Raw genomic sequence first — 23,077 nt, forward strand, 5'->3', positions numbered from 1 at the left:
GCTTCTGTTCATTGTTCATGGATGGCAACGAACAACAAACAGGGTATTCGGACTTTTTCCCCTGTTCGTGCCCATGTCTACTTCTGACTGGGTATGGCTGCTGCTGCTGGCTCTTGAACTGCCTGGTGCTGTTAGCAGAACCCTTTCTTCGTCTTTTCCCTGTAGTGACTACTCCTGAAGTTTGTCCTAGTGGGTGAGAACTTCGTACTGGCTAGAGAAGGGATTAGCAGCTTGCTGGATTCTGGTGGTATTAATTTGTTCAGTGGCTCGGCCACAGCAGCAGCAGGGAGAAGCTTTGGCCCCTGTGCCTTACTTGGAGGCCTTACAAGGATGTCTGGTTGGCCTCTCTGTTTAAGAGGGTGTTGGAGTAGAGATGGACTATTGGTCTGATCCAGCAGGACTTCCTTTACGTGCTTATGAGTTATGACTACAATCCTAACATCCTTTTCAGATACACAAATTTCCAAGCCAGGTATCCTCCCACCCCTGCATCATGTACATTTTATTATTTTTGCCTTAGTTCAGATCTTTGCATTTGCTTCTATTGAATTCCCTTTTTTGTTAATTTCAGTCCAGTTTTCTTGTTAGGATCTCTGAGATCTTGAATTTTATTGAATTTTATTTTTGTGATATTAGCTATCCCTTTTCAGAGGGATATATACTGCACCCTCCAAAGAGCCTTTTCTACTACACAGCTGCATTTATGGAATCCTTTGCTAAGAGATGTCCATCTTGCCTCCCTTTCACTGCCTTGCTTCCTTTAAGTTAAAACAGTACTGGGGGGAGATGTTTGCTTTGGGGTTAGAATGTATTCCATTTCCTCACAGAGCACATTTTATGGCCCAGTTGTGCATTGGTTCAAAATCAATGCACAACTAGATTTATGCCCGTGAAGACATGTTCTAAAGATACCAGCGGAATTTGGTCATGAAGTTTGAGGATAACTTTGCTGATGTGATATTTGGTGTGTGGTACAAGGCTAATCAGCCCTAAAGAAATTGGATTGTTCCATAAGATGACATGGAACTTATACACCCCAGTTTGTAGAATGCCAGTGCATAAAGAATGTTCTACTGATGATCCCAGTATTTTTAGTGGTCAACTGAACAGCTCACATGCTTGGAATGCATTGGATGTTTGACAAAACAAGTGGCCCACATTTCTCCCCACCCCAAAAAAATCTGGTTAGTGGAACAAATAATAGAAAGACCCAACAAATATTTATCTGCAAAAAAGCCTGAAAAGAAACTTTATTATCAAAAGCATTACACACTGCAGTGCATTTACTTTGATGAGCAAGACAAAGCTAGTGTGACAGTGCTGTTATGGAAGTGACCAAGCCAAGGCACACTTGAGCAAGAGAAAGGATGTTTCTTTTAGCAATTTGTGTGTACGCTGAAAATGCTTCCACAGAGGAAATGAAGGCAGAACCAGGACTTTGATGCTGAGATCTCAGTATCTCCTTTCTTCACTGCCAGTGCGCACTTTATTGCTGGAAGTGACACTGCCGCTGCCGCCACCGCCACTGCTATAGGTAGTAGAGCTGCTGTAGGTGACGTTGCTACCTCCACCATAGGATGCTGTGATAAAAATAGAAACAATCGAACTATTCATCAGGTAGAATGAGAGGTCACTGAATCTCATGACATACAGTAAGTGCCTATATACACTTCTACATACTCTCTGTAGTTTCTGAACAGCATGTCAGCTTGTCCATTTTTCAATCAATAATTTTCCACAGTAACCTTTATGTTGTTGTAATACCCACCCCATCTACAAATGGAAAGAAAATTGCAAGATGAAATGCCTGGTCTGTGTCTTTAGACTGCTTGTTTATGCTGCTTATTGTACAACTGCATACTGGTTGCTGGTGTGCATTGAATTCCAGGGCCCCGCCCAACCATCTAAGCCACCCTAAACGATCACCTAGAATGCCAGGCTTTAATGCGTTGCCTCTAGACTTCTCATTTTGCTCTATATTGCAAGGAAAGTAGACTGAGCCATAGTTCATCCAAGGTCCCAAAAAGCCTTTGGGGAAGCCCTGATTGAAACTGAATCTTGTTTGTATTCCATATGTCAGTTACTGACTTCTAGATGTTAAAAAGAGTGAGGCATGGAAGTATCCATTCGTTTGCTCAGCTCAAGGGCGATGAGCAAGATGATCTTCTATATGTTTTTCAGTTTTCTGACCATAAGAAAGCATTACAGTCTGCACCAGCCAGGACAATGAGGGCCCACTTCTTTGTCCAAATAAGTTCCTAAACTGCTGCTGCTGCTGCTGCTAGTGAAGTCCTCACATCCAAAGAGAAAGACTGGCATTCAAGCTAACTTGAAAGGAACTAAGCTGGGAAGATCTCTAACATGCTGCTTCCTGTGGGATGCTGCACCCCAAGCGCTAATCAACTAATTAATGCAGTTAATGAATTGCAAAGAAGGACTGCAGCTTCCTGTGTGGAACAGAAGATGGGAGCAGGAGCCCATCTGCCCTCGTAGTTGTGTTGTCAAAGAGGAAAAGAACTGCAGAATTGTCGATTCACGTAGCAGGCTGTAGCCCATGCTAATGACAAGGTACTACGCTGGGCTCTGGTGTAAAGGGGGATCCTTATGAATTGACCAGCTGGCAGGGGAGGGAGAATCTTCCTTCCAAAGTTTGTTCAGTTAGTATTTCTGTAATCAGTTATTCATATTTCCAATCTTGCAGATGCCAGAGTGTGCGCTTGTTTTACACTGCCTGAGATCTTTTCCCAATTTATCTCATGCAGTTGCTCCTGCTTCTTCTTTTTCGTTATATTTTGGAAACAAAGAATACAACCCAACTGGAGATAACTGACAGGGCATAATTTATAAGTACTTAAATCGTATTTGAAAAGAGAGAAGATATCTCAAATCCAGTCTCCCATGATATTTTTCAGCCCTGCCATCTGATACTTTAATGGAGATGCCATGGACTGAGCCTGGGATCTTCTATATGCAAAGACTGTGCTTGACTACTGAGCTGCTGGTTTTCTCTCTTAAGGATATAATATGATTAAGTCTCTGGGCAAGATTTTAAAACCTTGCTCTTGCCATAAAGATAATATTTTTAATAAGAAGCATGCCAGAGCGATATCTCATTTGAATTCTTCCTTACCGTCTTTTGGAGACCACCCGGAGAGTCTGTAAAAGAGAAAAAATGAAATAAGTATCAATTACAGGATATAGCAGTGAACTTAAATGTGATGAGGAATATATAGATCCTCTGCCTGGAGTTGAGGGGATTTCCCCAGTTCAGTTCAAGATTTGTTTCTCTGCACTGCATTTCACTCTAACTTAATTCCAGTGTTAAGAAGATCCAGAGGAGTTAGCCGTGTTAGTCTGAAGTAGCAAAATAGTAAAGAGTCCAGTAGCACCTTTAAAACTAACCAACTTTATTGTAGCATAAGCTTTCAAGAGCCACAGCTCTCTTCATCAGATACCCTCCATGCATCTGATGAAGAGAGCTGTTGCTCTCGAAAAGTTGGTTAGTCTTAAAGGTGCTACTGGACTCTTTACTATTTAGCATTAAGAAGGATTTCTTAATAAATTCCAAACTTAGACATGGGCCATTTGGCACAACATTCATTCATTTTGGTACATTGTATAATCCCCCCTTGTTAATAATGTACATGTGCATATTGATAAAACATAGGAAGAAAACAATATTTATAATCATATGAACAATTGCATGAAGGTTCTTTTTGTGTAGTGTTTTTGATACACATACGCAAACAAAATAGTCTTCATAGACTCACATCAAGATTGTGGAAAACTGCATGTATACAGTCATCTCCTCAGTATTTGAAAATAAAGAACAGAGTAGTGGATAAGGAGAATTTCAGAGAGAGGGTTTTTTTCAAGAACAGGTGATCCTAGGTTTAAGATATCTCTTTCTATACCAGGGGCTTGGGTTAACTGACTCCACAGAATACTTTCCAGTTCTTTCACTCTCACAGTGCAATTCTAAGCACCCTTCTAAATCCCTGAAGTCTATGGATTTAGATGGGTGTAACTTTGCTTAGGACTGCATTGTAAGTAACTCATTTCATTAAAGCAACATGGTGTAGGGGTTTGCCTAAGCATGTGCACTACATTGGGATTATTATAGACTGAAAATTCATTCTGGAATGAATTTGGGAATTAATTCTTTAAAAATGGCATTTACGGTGGCATGTTAAAATCTGACTCATGAAAAAGGATGCTATAGGCTGCAATCTAGATTGCAGAGATGAAAACAATGCCCCGTCTATTAAGAGGGATCATTAGTTTTCATGCTATACAGCAAAGCCTTAAATATCAACTCGTGTCCCATTCTTAAGAGTTTCTTACTTTTAGAGGTAAGGAAGGTAGCGAGTAGCGACTAGAGGCAGGGCCTTTGCTGTAATAGCACCGTGCCTTTGGAATGCTCTCCCCCTGGAGGCTTATCTGGTACCTACTTTACTATCCTTTAAGTGCCAGGACAAAGTATATCACTTTACACAGGCTGTTCATTTAGGGTTTTATCTTTCTAGCTGTTTTATAGTCTGCTTCTGGTGTAAGGTCTATTGTAGGGACAGTTATATGTTGTTATATTCCTGGGATTGTTTTAATATTTTGTTGTTTTATATTGATAATTTATTATTTTAAAAGTAAGATGCCTGGAGAACTCTCTGGAGAGGCAACATAAATATCCTAAATAAATTAATTAATAATAACAACAACAACATTTGATTTATATACCGCCCTTCAGGAAAACTTAATGCCCACTCAGAGCAGTTTGATTGATAAGGATGTATTGTCATTGTTATGGTCTCTGACTGCAAATAAATTCACTCAGAGCGGTTTAGAAAGTATGCCATCATTATCCCCACAACAAAACACCCTGTGAGGTGGGAGGGGCTGAGAGAGCTCCAGAGAACTGTGACTAGCCCAAGGTCACCCAGCTGGCTTCAAGTGGGGGAGTGGGGAATCAAACTCGGTTCTCCAGATTAGAGTCCCATGCTCTTAACCACTACAGCAAACTGGCTCTCAAGACGCATATCATATAAGTTCATCTAGATGGCCCTGGCTAGCCAGATCTCATCAGATCTCAGAAATGAAGCAGGATCGGCCCTGGTTCATATTTGGATCAGAGACCACCAAAGAATTCTAGGGCCTCTGCAGAGAGGCAGGCAATGACAAACCAGCTCTATTCATTTCTTGCCTTGACAACCTTTTGGGAGCCACTATAAATTGGCTGCAACTTGAGGGCACTTTACACATGCACCCCAGATTATTTCAATAGTTGATTTGCTGAGCTATTTTTATTACTTGTTATTATTGTCCAGTTACGTACTTGGAGTCCTGGCCCTCCAACAGATTGCGATAGGTGGCGATCTCCTGTTCCAGGCGGGTCTTGATATCCATGAGCACCTTATACTCGTGGTTCTGGCGTTCCATGTCACAGCGCAACTCTGCCAGCTGCTCCTCCACGCCGGTGATCAAGTTCTGTATTTGAGCCAGTTGAGCGCAATATCGTCCCTCTGTCTCTGCCAAGCTGCTTTCCAAGCCAGCTTTCTGATGAAGGAGAAAATTTGGAGGATCATGGAGGAGTTGAATGACCAAAATCCTCACACACCCCATGACTTAACCTCTATCTGAGAATATCAAGGATCGACTTTCTTTCTTGAAAAGCTACTTGTTTCTAGCTTTCTTGATAGTTTGGATATTATTGATTACCAGGTGTTAAGAAGCATGGGTTATCTATGACCATTTTGCCATGGTAAGCAACATCTCCAATATATCTGGCTGGCAGGCAAAATGTTAACTAACTGTGTGATTGGCCTTATCCCAGCATTACAATTTGTAGGTTTTTAGCCATTAATGGATCATTTCATTCAAAGAAACGGCAACATACCATGCTAAGTTGTGACTGTAACTCAATTTCCAAACTCTGTATTGTACGCCTCAGTTCTGAAATTTCGCTCTTGCTGGACTGTAGCTGTTCTGTGTTAGTGGCAACTTCACGGTTTAGTTCTTCAGTCTAGAGGAAGCAGTGTTAAAAGGCACAAATATGATGAAAAATGTCACAGATCTATACAAAAACAAATCTTGTTATAAAGATGTAGCTATCAGAGACACATTTTCACACCTAAAATAGTTTATTAATCTTTCTCTTTTTAGGGAACTCAGAAGTAAAATCTGTGAGGAGTAGCTAGAAATCTCTAAAAGAGAATATCAAGTTCTAGGACTGTTGAGAAGATGATATTACAGTTAAACAGGTAAAAAAAATTATATATATTTGCAGACTAGATATGCATTCTGTATTTAATAATAATAATATTCAATTTATATACCGCCCTTCAGGACAACTTAATGCCCACTCAGAGAGGTTTACAAAGTTTATTATTATTATCCCCACAACAAACACACTGTGAGGTGGGTGGGGCTGAGAGAACTTCGAGAAGCTGTGACTGATCAAAGGTCACCCAGCTGGCTTCAAGCAGAGGAGTGGGGAATCAAACCCGATTAGAGTCCCGCACTCTTAACCACTACACCAAACTGGCGTTATTTATTTACATTACTTATAGTCAACCTTTCTCACAGAGACTCAAAGTGGCTTACACAGAGTAAGTCAATATGATCAACAGCTAGTCTGGGACATCCAATAACAATACTTTCTTGGGCTTTCTCTGTGGTGGCCCCTACCCTGTGGAACGGCCTGCCTGAGGAGGTCAGGAGAGCCCCCACTCTGCTGGCTTTCCACAAACGATGCAAAACCAAATTATTCAAAAAGGATTTTTACTCCATTAGCAGGGCTGTATTGTAGGGAGGGGGTCTCAGATGCTTCACTAATGAGTTAGGGACCATAGACTTCACCACTATGTTACCTTACATATTATCTGTTGTTTTAAATATGTACCCTTATATACTACCTGTACTTCATGTTATCTACTGTCAGTCCTAGAATTGGTTATGTTCTGTTTCAGCATTCCTTCAACTCTGTATTGGATCCTTGCTAATGCTATGTCTTTGTAAACTTGTATTTATTTACCCTATGGCATTGTTTGTGGAAATGTCCTTGACATTGTATGGAAATATCCTTGATACTGTATGGAAATGTCCTTGATACTGATTGTACTAATCTCACACTATATAATCCACCTTGAGTCTCACTGAGAAAGGCGGACTATAAATGACGTAAATAAACAAATAAAATAAATGCAATAGGGTTTGGCATGCAGTAGAACAAACATAATCTGATCAGGAAAGGAAGACCCACCTTGGCAAAGAACCATGCCTCACAATCTCTGCGATTCTTGTCAGCCAGTTGTTCATATTGTTCTCTCATGTCTGCCAAAACTTTGGTGAGGTCAACTCCAGGCGCGGCATCCATCTCAACACTGACATTTCCAGTCAACTGAGAGCTGTATTCTTTCATTAGCTGGAGGGATGAGAATCAAGACAATAAGAATCCAAAAATAGCAACAAAAATAGCATTATTCAGCAGTTGGTGATCTGCCACAGTGTACAGGAAGGAATTGTTGCAGTCACATAGCAAAAGGCGAATCAGATCTCAATACAGGAGTCCACAGATTTTGGTTAGGATTGGTAGCCAACTAAAACAAAGGAATATGTGCTTCTAGCAATCCTTCCACTCCAGCCAATAGTACCAACAAGTGGGGGACTTGCAAGGACTTGTGATGGGCATCTCATTTTCCCATCTCCACCATGTCCTCTTTCCACTCCTTGGCCACCCCACGGCCTCTCACCCTTTCCCTTCTTCCTTCTCTACTTTCCACCCACATTTGTCTGCCCCTGTCTTCACTTTCCCCCTCCCACGCAGCAGCCTATCTGTATGGCTCAGTTGCATAGTGCTGGCTGAGCTGGGTCCAGTTGCACAGTGGGGAACCTTGAAGGACTTGCGGGTGGGGGGTATTTAACTTTTTCCTGTATGTACTTTCGCACATAATTTTCTCTTTCCCCTCTCCCGGCAGCCTCCATAAGCTCACTTTTCTCTATGTCCTTCTCTCCTTCAAACCCACTAAACTAGGCGGGATATGAGTCTAACAAACTTAACTAACTTAATTTACTTCAGTTATATACTGCCCTTTCCATATTGACAACCCAAAGGAGCTTACATCATTCTCCTTGCCTTCATATTATCTTCACAACAACCCTAAAAGGTAGGTTAGGCTGAGTCTGTGTGACTAAATCAAAGTCACCCAGTAAGCTTCTGCACAGAGTGGTGATTTGAATCTGGGTCTCCTGGACCACACTCTGAAAGTATAATTACTACACTACCCTGGTTTGGTTGAGAGAGGGGCTATTGGTGAATGGTAGGAAGCCACCAGACTTGGGTGAACCATGCAGGTGATGTGGTATCAAGTCACCCACTGGTTGCTTCTGGGCATAGCCCCAATGAGTCCTCCCTCAAAGGCCAAAAGAGCCCTGGAAAAGAAAGTGACCTGACCCCTCCCCCTGCCTTTTATTGATAAAAACCAAGCCTGGAATATTGGCTAAACTGTTATGGTTGCCTAGTAACAACCACTGAGGGCATCTGGTTAAAGCTACAGGCGTTCCTTTTTCATTTTGGTTTTTTTTTACCCCATGTTTTTTGTTTTGTTTTGTTTTAGATTTTAGATTTTTTTGCAAATCTGGGGCGTTTTTCAGATGTGCAAGCAGATCTGTCTTTTCCACGCATAGCTACAATCTCCTGATTTAAGGACCCACAGACCAGGGCCACTTGGCTATTAGTATATAAGATAAGGCATTTCACCTCAAGATTCGGACTGCCACCATTTTGATGGAGATATTCTCTACCTTCCTGTGTTGCCAGGAGCTTTTAAAAAATATTGTTTCTATAGTGATGAAGTATACTGGAGGTTCCCCTGCGGTTCACCAAATTTTTGCTCACCATTTGATGACTAGCAACTGGAAGTGGTGGACCTCAAATTATATACTTCTATAGGGTCTATTTATTTTGTCTCAGTCATGTCTCTTACAGAACTACAGAGCAGTCGTTTGCTGGACTTCTTGTGTTTGTTAACCCAAAGCCAAATTCCTGATATGGGTGTGGCTTGTCCTCTGTCTCTCACCTCCTCATGGTTCTTGGTGAGGTAGGCCAGATCCTCCTTCAGCCCTTCGATCTGCATCTCCAGGTCAGATTTGGACAGAGTCAGCTCATCCAGAACTCTGCGGAGACCATTGATGTCTGCCTCAACGCTCTGGCGGAGGTGCAGCTCATTCTCATATCTGCCGGTTTTGAAGTGGGGAGGAATCAGAAATTTGGAAGTGTGAAAAATGCTCTGTGCACAACATTCTGCCATATTGCATAATGGGAGACTTTCTTTCCTCCTGTCAACTATTCTTCTTCCTTTGTCATAATAATTAAACAACCACCGCCGCCAGATCATTTTAACTTGTTTCTGCTTTCCCGCCCCTTTAGTTTTTCCTTTATCTTTTATTTTCTCCCTTTGTCTCAGACAGAGGCCTTGAGGAATGGGGTGGGGTGGGGAAGCAAGGAGAGAAACTTACTTCAGTCTGAAATCATCAGCAGCCAGCCTGGCATTGTCAATCTCCAGGACAACCCTTGAATTGTCAGTTGTGGTTTGATGAATCTATCCATGGGGGTGAGAAGACAAAAATGTTAATTACTGTTGGCAAAATATTGTTGTGTACAAATATATAATAGAAATATATGGGGTAAATATTCCCCAGTGGGAATCCAAAGCAGCTTACATCCTTGATTGAATGATTGATTTAATAGGCTTCTCTTCATCTCCATTTTTCTCTTCATAACAAATTCTATGAGGGAGGTTAGGCTGAGAGTTTCTGTGACTGGCCCAAAGTCACCCAGCAAACTTCCACGGCATAGCAGGAAATTGAACCTGCGTTACCCAGATTCTAGTCTGTCACTCTAGCCACTACACCAAACTGAAGCATATTCAGGTAATACCCGTGGTGCAGAGTGGTAAGCTGCAGTACTGCAGTCCAAGCTCTGCTCACAACCTGAGTTCGATCCCAGCGGAAGCTGGGTTCAGGTAGCCGCCTCAAGGTTGCCTCAGCCTTCCATCCTTCTGAGATTGGTAAAACGAGCATCCAATTACATCGTGATGCGACGTCCCCCTATGGGTCAGTAATGACTCGGCGCTTGCACAGGGGACTACCTTTACCTTTACCTACCCAGATTCTAGTCTGTCACTCTAGCCACTACACCACACTGAAGCATATTCAGGTAATTATACCTGAAAATATTGCTAGAAAACTTTCATTCCTAGCTCACTAAGAAAAAGATGGCAAGCAACTCTTGAAGGTGTTTTTGAGATAAGGACATCCTGTTGTGGGGCGGGGCGGGGGGAGCTCTGGCTGCCTCGTCTAGCTCTGTGATTCTATGGGAAAAAACTTGATGATGCAGTAAGAAACATCATAACAGCCTGATTTACTTAAAGCTAGAATTTACTCAAGATCAAAAATGAAATTTCGTTAACTAATTTCTCCTCATATGAATCCTGCATAAATGTCTTTGGGGAATGATTCCCAGCATGGAGCAAGTTTCAGCAGATAAGCTGTAAGCAAGCAGCAGTGGTCTAAGTAAAGTAGACTATTGTAACCAGTTGTTCCATTTGTTTATTACTTGCAGTGAGCAAATAGAAGAAATAAGTAATGAAAACATTATATATTCATTTATTTTATCCCTAAGGAGTTTACTATGAATGAAGACACATGCCAGAATGCAGGGTTTATATACACACATTTGTTATTTGATGATTGCAAGATCTCGTGGATTAATTGAATGTGGCACTGGACCACTGTGGATCCAGCGTTACACTTTTCATTTCACTTTGCATATTGCTTCTCAGTGTTGGCAATTCATATACATAACTGCGCATAACTGCACAATTAGTCATCTAGCCATGCACGAGTGATGGGCGAGCATGGGCAGATCAGCTCTAACCTCTACAACTAATTTCTGATGCATTGCAATGGAGTTAGTTGCCTTGTTGAACATTTGCAGAGTATGATTCCTTCGTCATCAAGTAACCACAATCCAGCCTACACATATCTGGGATCCAAGACAGATGTTCAGGTCTGGGAGATTGACCAAAATGAGGGTCTGAGTCCCTGGGATAGGACAGTAAGTAAATCTCATACAACAGCTATAAGTACATCAAAATAGGTTTGTCAGTATTTTAAAAAATTATACCTGATCCTGTCCTTTTAACCAGCAGTTTTATGTGCGCACATTAAGCATGTGAAGGCTTGGCAGGAAGATGAAGGATGCTCTATTACTTATCTCCAGGTTACTAAAAAATATAGGCACTGAATAGCTGCTGCCATGACTGAATTAAAATCTACAATGTTTGCCTTTTTATGCTGTAAGCAGTTTAATTATATTACCCTATGGTGAACCATATTTTTAGCCATTCTTATTACTTTTTGATAGTTTGGTGTGATACCTCCTTTCCCTCCTCCTTTTAAAAATAATTAATTGGTTATACTTATTTTCCTTCCCCTGTGCCCCAGGTTGTTTTTTCTTTTAATGCTTCCATGGTGTGGCTGGAAACATTTAGCAGTTAATCATTAAATTTAACATTTTAACAAAATCATTGGCAAGCCTTAAGATGTGGATTTCAGAAGCAATCTACCATCCTCAGCCCAGCTCCTGCTGAATATTCCTACCTTGTCACGAAGCTCATTGATAAGCTTGTGGTAATGGCTGTAGTCCTTGGCTGGGCTGGTGGGAGCCTGCTTCTGATGCCAGTCTCGGATCTTGATCTCCAATTCAGTGTTGGCTTCTTCCAGAGCCCGCACCTTATCCAGGTAGTTAGCCAAGCGGTCATTGAGATTCTGCATGGTGACCTTCTCGTTTCCAGAAAGAAGGCCTCCATCTCCACCGCCGCCAGCCACAAAGTCAAAACCACTGCCAAAACCACCACCACTGCCAAAACCACCACCACTGCCAAAACCACCATAGCCACCATAACCACCACCAAATCCCCCACCAAAACAACTACCATAGCCACCACCTCCACCAGAAACAAGTGCATTGCCATAGGAACCACCAAAGCCGCTTCCTACACCACCTCCATAACCACCTCCTGCCCCGGAGGATGCAAACCTAGCAGAAGAGACAGATATTCGGCCACCAGCTCCCCCAAGGCTAGGTGTTCCCATTCGGGCAGAGGACATACGGCTCCCGCCACCCAAACCACCACCGTAGGAAGCAGATGAACTCTGGTAATAGCTTGTAGCCATGGTTGGAAGCAAGGAAGGTTTAGGCACAAACTGTTACTCGGCTTGGTCGAGAAGGAAAAAGCGAATCTTTGCACCATAGCATGGTTCAATTTATACTCATCACAGGGCGTGTTCTTTTCCACTACCAAAACACAGTCTGCCAAAAGGAGTCTCCACCCTTCTGGGTGAGGCCGAGTGAAATGATGTTCTTGCCTGGAAATGTAGCTGCTCCTCTCTAGACAGGCTGAGGGAATTAATGTTACAGTTCAGCTAAACAAAAGGCTTCGATCAGGATGAATTTGTTGGGTCCCCTCCTGAACCTAGATTGTTGATACAGGGTTTGTATATTCCTTCTTTTTTAGCATTCAAGCAAAGGAGTGGGGGCACACAAATGAATTTGACATTGTCTCATTTCTGCATTAATTGCAAAACTCTCCCCCTGCCCAGCTTTTACATAGACCAGCACAGTGAACAAGTTTCTCCCCCCCTCCACCTCCAAAACCCCTTTCCATATTCTCCCTCACCACCATCACTTTTGGCAAGCATGCCACAGTTTGTTGACATGGTCATTTTTACACACTGTTAAGATTTTTAAAATGATGACCACCACACCTTTATCCAAAAATGTAGAGCAGAGCTCTCCAGGAGCATCTGGTGTGCAAGCTCCATTGTTACAGCCAGAGACTGTGCAAGAAAGTATCTTTTGCCATGCAAACATCTTTCATTTTCCTTGAGTTTGTGCCAGAGAAGTTCCCAGTAAATTATGCCGTGAGTCCAATATTTCTTTCATTTTCAGGGCTTCACATACAATTCAAATTTTGTCCAAGGCATACAGAAACATCAAATAAAAATGGGAAATGGCATGTTCAAAATATTTGAATATTTATGACAAGCAGCAGGGTTTTTTTAAAAAAAGAAACAGCACAGAATGAAACAGTATTATTTAATGATATATCTGAGAGTCTCTACACAAGACACCTCGACATGTGTTTGTCAAATGTAGTGAGATGCAGTGTTAGCCAGAAGCATAGTTTTAAAAGACAAAGCTGGCGGAGAAGAGATTACTCCTCAGACGACTGAAGGCACGGTTAATTTCACCTCTCCGATCTAAACCTGTGTGGGATCGCAACCAGAGGGCAGCAAGGAATGGAAATGGGCTGGAGCTGCCTTCCAGAGCCAGGCTTGGACCTGGAGAAATTATAATGGGCTGAAGTTTCTGTTCTGGCATTTCTCAACCCCTTCACACAGCTCCAGTGTATAGCAAAGCCTTTGCCCTGCTGTTGACTCTGCTTTTTTAAACTATCTTTCCCAGCTAACATTGTATTTCCTGACACGTGTTCTTCACATGTCAGATGTCTTATGTAGAGAGACTCTGAGTCTTATGGCGTTTCCCATCTTAGACTTTGCCACCTCCATCCTCAACCAAGTGGCAAACATTTTTTCTGCAGATGATTTTGCAAACATTTTCATGCTGGAGGACCTATGAATTGAGAGGAAGGTATATTATTCTCATATTTTCTCTTTCCGGCCTCTTTCCCATTGCAGCCAGTTGCTTGGCTCCAGCTCTCTACCCTTCAAGTTCAGCTTGGGACAGAGGGAGAGAGCAAGACTGGCTGGAACCAACCTTAATCCCATGAGAAGGGTTAATCCTGCCTGAAGAGTCTGGCTCTCTTTCCCCGCCACGCGAATGTATTCTTTCCACCCACTCTAAGAACCTAGGAGGCTCGCTGTGTAACAGTGTAGAGAAGAACAAATAGAAACCAGCCAAAGGAAGGAAAAGTTAACTTGAGGGATCTTGTACAAAGAAAATAGTGGCTGGGTTGTTCCAGCTTATTATGCCTCCGGTGTGCAGATTTTGGAGGGGGACTCTAACATGACTGTTTATGGAACTCTTTTTGCATATCATATCACTGCATGCTCACTGGAGAGGTAGCTTTGTACTGTGTGGGTGACGTTGCCATGTCTGCAAGCCAGAGCAAACAATAAACATAGTCATTGAATTAAGCCAACAGTGAAGCATTCAGAGGAACTCATGTGTAAGAAGCCCTCCACAATCATCTCAACAACAGGATAAAATTCAGTATGAGAGTCCCTTCTATCCAGAGCTTCATCCTCCCTTGAGATAACTGAAATGGGAGAGCCTTAATGAACAGGAAAGATTGCAGTTTCATATTCTAGAGAGAAAGAATGCAAAATTAAACTGCAGGATTCACTGCCAGCGGACACAGTGATGGGCACAAGCATGGGTAGCTTTAGAAGGGGATTAGCTAGATCCATGGCCCTTCAGTGGCTACTAGCCATGGTGACTAAAGTGAACCTCCATATACAGAGGCAGCCAACCTCTGCATAGCAGCCGTAGGAGGCAGCGTCAGTGGAGAGTTTGGCCTCTATACCTTGTTGTTCGGCCCTCAGGGCAGCTGGTTGGCTATGGTGTGAAACAGTCTGCTGGGCTAGATGGATCGCTGGTCTGATCCAGCAGGCTGTATTTACGTTTTAGTGCTTTCGAACATATAAGTGAGTAAAAAGCTACAACTCTGTGCAATGGGGAATTAGATTTACTGCTGAATAGAAGTGGGTTGAGAGAATGCCTCTGAGCATATAATAAAAAGTGCATGTGCAGTGTGTTTTTTCTGGCACGACTAAATTACTGCAATGAGTGCCACGTGTTAGACATTCTGAGAATTGAGCTTCCAGGCACATTTGAGCCCCATCACCTGCTTTTGCAGATGAGTCTCGGAAACTTACTGTAACGTCTGTCTGCTTTGACAAGTTCAAAGGCTTTTCCCGGTGCAAAGGGAATGTGCCTTTCTAAGCAACACCCCCTAAAGGTCATCATTTGCAAATAAGGTTGCCAACCTCCAGATGGTGGCTGGATATCTCCTAGAATTACAACTGATATCCAGGTGAAAGAGATCATTTTCCCTGGAGAACGTGGCTGCTTTGGAAGGTGGAGTCTATACCCCACTTAGCTCCGTCCCCAGGCTCCACTCCCCAAATCTCCAGGAATTTTCTTACCCAGAGCTTCCAACCCTATTTGCATGTGATAGAATGAGTGATGAACATTTGGGAGTTTTCATATTAGTCAAGGGCTGCACACCCTGACAGAGCAAAGTATCTTACAGTAGCTTAGCTGGTACCTTTAAAGTTGGAGTTCCACCCAGCAGAAAGCAAAGGTGAAACTTTTGTGCCCTAATAGTCAAAACTTATAGTCAGTGTCTTCTATTGGCCCTTGCTTTAAGAATGTCCACTGGCACCAGCTTTTGAGCAGTGAGGAAAAGCGTCTCCTAAGGTCCTGACTCCTGAAACAAATTTTGTATCTCCGGTCTGGAAACATGTCTCCAATAGAGCTTGGCTTTCAGCCATGGAGTATCAGCAGGCATGCCAGGGAAATGATGGATAGCTTTTAGAATCTTGCCAAATCTATATATCACTAAGGAGTTGGTATTTTAACAAGCAAGTTAAGACAAACCTTTGCTAACTATTTTTTTTTTAAAAAACCTTTCCATCAGACCCACTTTATGTGAACATGATTAATCCTAGGCTCAAATTACTGCACATCCTGCCCTTTAAAAAAGGAAGATCGGGTTAACTGCTTCACACAGCTTGAAGTCAGCCAGGGATGAAGCCAATGCAGATGAATTAACTCATTGCAGGGGGATACCAGAAGCATCCCATGCAGAGTTACAAACTTCTAAGACCATTGACTTCAATGGATTTCGGTGAGTGTAGCTCTGCTGGGGAAGGCGCTGCAAGATACTAAACCTATGAATATTGGTTGCTATCAAGGTGCACAAAAAAGCCTACAGGGGCAGCTTACAGGAGGCCCATGTTGCAACACCATCATGATATATTATCTGGCATTTGCAACCCCAGTGTAATAGCTCAAATCAGTCAGGCATTCATCCCCCTAGGGATGTACCATGGTGTATCCACATTGCCAGAGGTGAGTCAATGCTCAAGAGAAGCTGAGGTTGCCCTTTTTATTGCTGAGCTCAGTTCCAATCACCAGTTCTCAAAGTTAACAGTTAACCCTGCAATCTGGCTGGTTTATCCTTTATTGCTCCACCTGCTTTCACCGAGGTTCTTAGGCCTGCTTCCCTTACTGAGATCCTTCACCCAGCCTTGGTAACTCCTAGCTCTGACAAATTATCTTCTGGCAGGTTCACACCTGTAATAGCTGGAGCCCCCAGGCCTGGCCCAACAGGTAGTTGCAGCTTTTTGGCCAGGAACACCACCTTCCCAGCCCAGCAAAATCCTGTGTCTCTGCCCACTGTGCAGAGCTCAGACCAGTCTGTCCACACTCTTTTATTTATTTATTTAAAACATTTATTAGCCACTTCTCTATCTTGCAGGAAGGCAAGGCTGCTTACAATACATATAAAATAATAATAAAATGATTAAAATAAAACTTAAATACACAATTAAAGACTGCTAATAAACATAGAAACTAAAAGTCTCTCTACATGAGACACTTTGGTGTCTGTTCGTCAAGTGTAGGGAGACGCAATATTAGCCAGGAAGCCTAGTATAAAAAGACAGAGCCAGAGATCACTCCTCAGAAGGTTTGTTAATTTCATCTTCAGCTCCCTGAAGGTGTCAATTTCACCTCCCCAGTCTAAAACTGTGTGGGATTACAGGGCAGCAATAAATGGAAATGGGCTGGAGCTGCCTTCCAGAGCCAGACCTGTACTATTCCCCTGGCCTCCTCTGCATCAGGTCATCTTAGCACTTAGTAGACTCTTGGATGTGTGTACCTGGGTGTGGTCCAGTCAGTTCTTGGCCTGCAGAGGGCTCAACAGGGCTAAAGAAGTCCATGGGTAGTAGACCATTAAGCACTTTCAGTTTTGCCTCCCAGATTGTGCCTCTCAGGTGAGAGGCAAAGAAAGATGTTTGGAGTACTCCAAGTGCAGCTCCAAAGGAAAAATGGTGATAGGCTACTGGGAGGCTCCAAAGCTTTGATCCAAACCTGCCTTCTGGGCACACCTGAAAGTTTGCCTTGTTTCCTCTTGAGTGCCTAAGAGGCATTTGTGGAAGGTAGTAATAACGATGCTAGAAAACGTTGGTGACGTTTATGCAGCTACACTATCCTGCTGTCACAGTTCTTTTCCTACAGTCTTCACAGTTATGCTCCATTTAATCTTTTACTCTCTACCATTATATCCTCATTTAAGCCAAGGAAGGCCAAGATGTGTCTCATATTCATTCTTTCTGCTTTGCAATTCATTTGACAAATGGATGTGATCTGGCATGCTTCCATAAAGGCTGTTTGCAAACTGGCCTGACTCTCATGGTTTTGTTAACGGGCATCATATGAACAGCACCAACTAAACTGGTCTGTACTCTTTCTACTCTCATTCAGGATTTTATTCAGAGCATCTTGAGTTGCCCTGCCTTTGTTCAGACAAATTATCTAAACTGTCAGATTTATAAGTGGTATTTCACAAAGTCTGGAGAGGAGAGGCTCAGCTGGACTTGATCTGAGCCGTGGCTCAGCCTTGGCATCTCTTCTCAGTGCCAAAGTTCAGCCCTGGGCATGACACTTAATTAAGGAAAGGCAAACCCCACCTCACCCCAGACTACTTCATGGCTGACTCAGCCTTTCCAACCTCTCTCAGAGCCCTTTGAGAGAGAGGTTGTCCCCCACCCCACAAGAATTCCCACCTGATTTGTAATATTGGTGGCTCTTCTTCCACTGGAGGAAAGCTTCTAGCTCTGCTCAGTAGTAGGATAAGAGTAGGATCCACCCCACAGACTTTCTTTGATTACTGCTGCTACAAACACAGAAAGACATGGAGCAAGAAGCAATTCCACAGGATCAGCCTATAGGAGACACAAAACCCCATAGACGGTCAATGTCTTAGGGCCAAGTTATACAGATTTATCAGTGAGTTGGGTGGGCTCACTTTCCTTGCAGCCACACAGTAACTGCAGAGAAAGTAATTTTTGTAAAAAGAAAAAGAAAAGAAAAAAAGAAAGGAGCTCAATTCAGCTCAGAATTGTGGCATTGGGGAGAAAGGGCTCCCTTCTTCCCCTCACCATTTTCCTGAGCCCTGGCAGGAACCTATTTGCATACCTTTGAAGCTGCTCTTGGAGTATTCCAAGCATGTACCCCACCAAAGATGTGCAAATAACTCTTGCAAGGACCATTCTGGCTTGGGAAAATTGCACAAGGAGGGCAGGAGCCTCTGCCTACCCCTATGCCACAGTTCTGAGCTGAAACAGGTGCCCACTCATTTTAAAATGACCTTCAGCTAGGATTGCCAGCTCTGGGTTGGGAAATTTCTAGAGATTTGGGGGTGGATCCTGGGGAGTGTATGGCAGGAGGACCTGAGCGGGGTATAATAACATAGACTCCCCCCTCCGAAGCAGCCATTTTCTGCAGAGGAACTGATCTTTGTTGTAGGGGGATCAGTTATAAGTCCCAGGGATCACCAAGCCCTACCTGGAGGTTGGCAACCCTGCCTTTAGTAGGTAATGCTGTGCCCATGGCACAGGCCTTAACCAGGTCACCTGTCACCAAATTCTCTATAAGAGTTTGAAACTATAGATTATCACTTCCTTGTACAACTCAATTTGACAGTTTTCCAGGAGAGTTTGTGTTTCTCTACACAACACATATTACACAAGATCAAGTGAAAGATTTTACACTTGTTCTCCCCTTGTGGATACACATGAAGTCTCTCTACGCAAGATATCTTACACAAGAATGCTCAAGTGTAGGGAGACACAATGTTAGCCAGGATTCATAGTTTAAAAAGACAGAGCCAAAGAGCTGGCAAAGATCACTCCTCAGAGGATTTGTTAATTTCCTCTTCAGCTCCCCAAAGGCTCTGTCAATTTTAGCAAACCCTCTGAGGAGAGATCTCTGCAGGCTCTGTCTCTTTAAACTACCCTCTTACAAGGAGGTGAAATTGATAGAGCCTTTGGCTCTGTCTTTTAAAACTATGCTTCCCTGCTAACATTGTATCTCCCTACACTTGAGCATTCTTGTGTAAGATGTCTCATGCAGAGAGACTCATGCACTGCTAGGGAGACAGAGTACACCTGAATATAAGACCACACAGAAAGCAAGTCACTTGAGTGTCCCTGTATAAGATGTCTTCTGTTGAGAGATTCTTTGTCTGCCAGACTTCTGTTCTTCTTGGGGATGTGCAATTGCACAGGTGTGCTTCACTTAACAAAGCTCTTAATGCCCCTAAGCTTTCTTGCTCCCTCTTCATTTTTTACGGTCTTCCTACCCTTCTAGTACATGACAAAATACTGAACAGAAAATAAGTTGCAGTGGTGGGTGGGTGGAATAAATGTGTGTTTAGTAAATGGATAAAAAGTTGCCAAATTTGGGGTGCTTTTTTAAAAAAAAAATACAAACCTGCATTCTTTTGATTGGGTTACTTTTTTCACCCCAAAACCACCCAAAACCTTCCGAGCAACCTCTTAGATCCAGTTATTTGAGCTGCAACAGAAATACAACCCAGGATTCTGCACTCCTTCGGAAATGACTCCTGCAGACAGGCTTTTCGTAGGCTCATTGTTTACATTTTATTTTAATCCCTGAAAGGAGTGTTTGAATAAGCACTCAGCTTTAGGGAAGGATAAAGACTTGCAAGTTGATAACTGTTTTGTCAGAAATCAAATCAGCCTTTAATAAGAGATACAGAAAAGTCCTTTGAATTTGATACTCTGTGTGTGCGTGCGTGCGTCTCCCCTCCCATCTCTCCACTCCCCATCTGAATAACCCAACATAAAGGCCTCCTGTTTAAAGGAAAGCTTATTGTTCTCTGTTTCTACATTCCTGATCTGCTACACTCCCACCTTCTCTGATCCTGGCACTCCTTCAGCCGTGTCCGGGCAGCTCATTCAAACATCATTCTCATCTTGACTTACACTCCTTGCCTCATGCACCTCCTAGGTGGAATTCTGCACTAAAAACCAAGTGCTTTCATGATTTTATCCAGGCTATTGTTTAGTCATGTTTAATAATTGCACCTTTTGTAGTAATTTCCTAACCAATGACCTGAAACTTGTTACCGTTTCTGTCACATAATTTTATTTATTGCGTTTGTGAATACCTCTAGAAACCAGACTATGACCCACAACGTTCAAATGCGGCTTGAAGCATTGTGTGGTGATTTGTAAACTCAAGACCATTTTTTAAAAACTTGCAGGAGTTACCGCAGGCTGACTTGGAAAGAAGATTTGATTGTGCTGAGCTCGTCTTGGTTTAATATGTGTCCAGACTGCAAACTAATTGTGTATATCCCAAGAGAGCGGTTCCAGCCAGGAAATGTCAGTATGAAATCTGGCCACATATGGAGTCATTTGGAAGATCAGTTGAACATACCACATGTAAATGCATGGGGTGTCCATTTGTTTCTGGGCACAATTCAAAGGGCTGATTCTTACCTTTAAGGCCCTAGATGGGGGCAGAGTACTCGAAGGACTACCTCCTCCCATATTGTCCAGTCTGCCCGTTAACCATTCAAGCCCTGCCTTCAGCAGTAAGGTGGGTGGCAACCAGTGGCACCATACTTGTGGAATTCCCTTCCTCTCGATATTCACTGCCTGGCACCTTCATAGCTTTCTTTTAGACACCAGGACAAAATGTTTCTGTTTACCCATGTTTTTAGAGGTTGATTGTTAACCCTATTTTATCTTGGAAATTATTTTAAGCTGGTTGTGGTCTGTTGTTATGATCTATGTTTTTATGCTGGGCTGGGGCTTTTTAAAGGCTGGGTTTTAATTAATATCTTTTAATGTTCTGTTTTTCTCATTTTTATTTTGTAAGCTGCTTCGGGCAGGTTCCTGGGGAGGCAGCAAAAAATGTTCTAAATAAATAAATCTATTGGAGAGAAAAATCCATGTTGGAAAAAATATTCATGAAAATTTAGCCGGTGTATGGATGTCAGGGTTGGATAGAATGCAAGATTGGGTTTGTCTTTACCCCATGAATCATTACCAACTCAAGAATATCCAGGTATTGCTTACTGTCACATTTTTGAGTAGTGATGATAAGCTTCCTTTCCCGGAGGCAAAAAGAAGAACAATGGCCAGTGCCCATTTGCACATACTGTCTTATCTAGACAACAATGATGATTGCTCATTATCTAATTCTGAAGAAGCACTAAAACTAAAAGCAGACAAGTACCAAAAGCAAACTAAAAAGATCATTTTGGCCAGATCAACATTCAAGCAGCAGCCACTGTGTAGATCACTAGCTGTTTTAGCCCGGATTCCATAATAAATGCTGCGGCAGTTGGGCTTCAAAATCTGTAGTCCTGGTATAGAATCTTCTAATTTGTCTAATGGAGTAGGTTACGATGTAGTAGAAAATGTACAGCCCATGTTTATTCATGCTGTAGCATGCTACAAATAGTGAAAAGGAAGGACCAGAGGCTTAGTCCCACTAGAGGAGCCAAGGAGATTCACACACTGAACTCCAGTTGTGGGTGGTGTGCGCATGTGTGTAAGAGAGAGAGAGAGACAGAGAGAAACAGAGAGAAACAGAGAGAAACAGAGAGAGAAAGTTGCCCAAGAGCGCCAAAACATATGGTCCTTGCAATGTTAAATTATGACTTATGTAGCCTTGAATCCATGGTGGTGGGAGGGAACCCTGATTGTTTGACATGCACCCAGCTTACACCTGCAAAATTTCCAAGAAAAAGGGGTTGTGGTGTAGCAATGTCATCTGTTTATTGGATGACTCAATCACTCACCTGCTTTTCCTGAAGACTCACTGGCTGGCATTGAGCCCTGACCCTACAAAATGGTCTTTATGAGTTGGCAACTGGCTTTGTTTGCTAACCTCTGAACAGCTTAGAATTCCTTCTAAGTCTTAAAGGATGTCAATGTACTAGTGCTTTTGTGGAGCACCATATTATACCATGAGGTATATAGCATGGCATTTACAAAATGCTTTTCTCAGTAAAGAGAAAAGATGCAGTACTTAAGGCCAAGAAGCCAATATTCTCTCTCTGCGAGTTAGTTTTTGCTTCCCAGCAAAGTTCCTAAGTAGCTTCCACATACGGTGAAGTCATGGGAAGTTGATACTTCTCATCGCAATGCAAGATTCTGCTGCTGGTTGTAGTAGGTTGCAGCAGCAGGAACAGAGTTTGACACTTCACTAGGATCTCATTTGAGTGCGAGAGACATCGCCTTGGAAAATATGATGCGCAGCACACATGTTTGTTCTTCCTGAAGCCCTATTGAAAGAGAACGTCCTGATCTTGTATGCATTCCGTTTTTCCTCATGTTTTGAGACTGTCACATACTGATCATGACATGAACACTCCATAATCAAAGTCATGTCTAAATCATATATCTGTTGGATATAATTGTAACATAATTGCTTGGCTCCAATTTACATTTGGGGAATATTAGAAGACCACTTCTAACACTGTCCCTTTCCTGGGACAGTATTTCAGAAGGGGAGAAACCAGACAGTTAGAAAGATAGACAGGTCAGAGAACCTGTTTACTGTTTACTCCTTTACTGCCCTGAACTATCGTTTCATGTATAGATTACTAATCTCAGGACTTCCTCTTCAGGAATAGATTGGTAGATAGGAATCTATCTCTCCATTTTCCTATCGAAGTATAATAAAGAACTCTTACTTCTTTTCTAAAAATAAGGCAAGTGTAAGTTTGTTGTCTTCTCTTTTTCTTTCACATTCACACCAGCCACCATGCTTCAAGCACCCATCATCATCTTTTCTCTGCAATCTATGCTACTCTGTTAAGGACTAGTTTCTGTTTCTTTTAATAGGGAAAAAGTGAGTCTCTATTTCAGTTTACTTTTCAGTTACGTTATCATTACATTGTATTTTGGAATTGGACACTGGAAAAGGGCAGGCCTTATGTTTCTTTGTTGA

General features: G+C 42.5%; 1 protein-coding gene across 1 annotated transcript in view; it reads right to left on the reverse strand.

Moving 5' to 3' along the window:
- Nucleotides 1-1,220: 1,220 nt before the first annotated feature.
- Nucleotides 1,221-23,077, reverse strand: part of LOC129339097 (keratin, type I cytoskeletal 10-like) — a 38,895-nt gene continuing 17,038 nt past the window's right edge. Inside the window, exons 8-15 of the mRNA XM_054993699.1 lie at nucleotides 11,656-12,261; nucleotides 9,511-9,593; nucleotides 9,072-9,228; nucleotides 7,256-7,417; nucleotides 5,891-6,016; nucleotides 5,330-5,550; nucleotides 3,131-3,156; nucleotides 1,221-1,580 (exon numbers count right to left, since the gene is read on the reverse strand). Of these exons, the coding sequence (XP_054849674.1) occupies nucleotides 1,453-1,580; nucleotides 3,131-3,156; nucleotides 5,330-5,550; nucleotides 5,891-6,016; nucleotides 7,256-7,417; nucleotides 9,072-9,228; nucleotides 9,511-9,593; nucleotides 11,656-12,261 (1,509 nt within the window). The 3' untranslated portion in view covers nucleotides 1,221-1,452. The remainder of the gene's footprint in view (nucleotides 1,581-3,130; nucleotides 3,157-5,329; nucleotides 5,551-5,890; nucleotides 6,017-7,255; nucleotides 7,418-9,071; nucleotides 9,229-9,510; nucleotides 9,594-11,655; nucleotides 12,262-23,077) is intronic.

The sequence above is a fragment of the Eublepharis macularius genome, chromosome 12, assembly GCF_028583425.1.
Source record: "Eublepharis macularius isolate TG4126 chromosome 12, MPM_Emac_v1.0, whole genome shotgun sequence".
Lineage (NCBI taxonomy): Eukaryota > Metazoa > Chordata > Lepidosauria > Squamata > Eublepharidae > Eublepharis > Eublepharis macularius.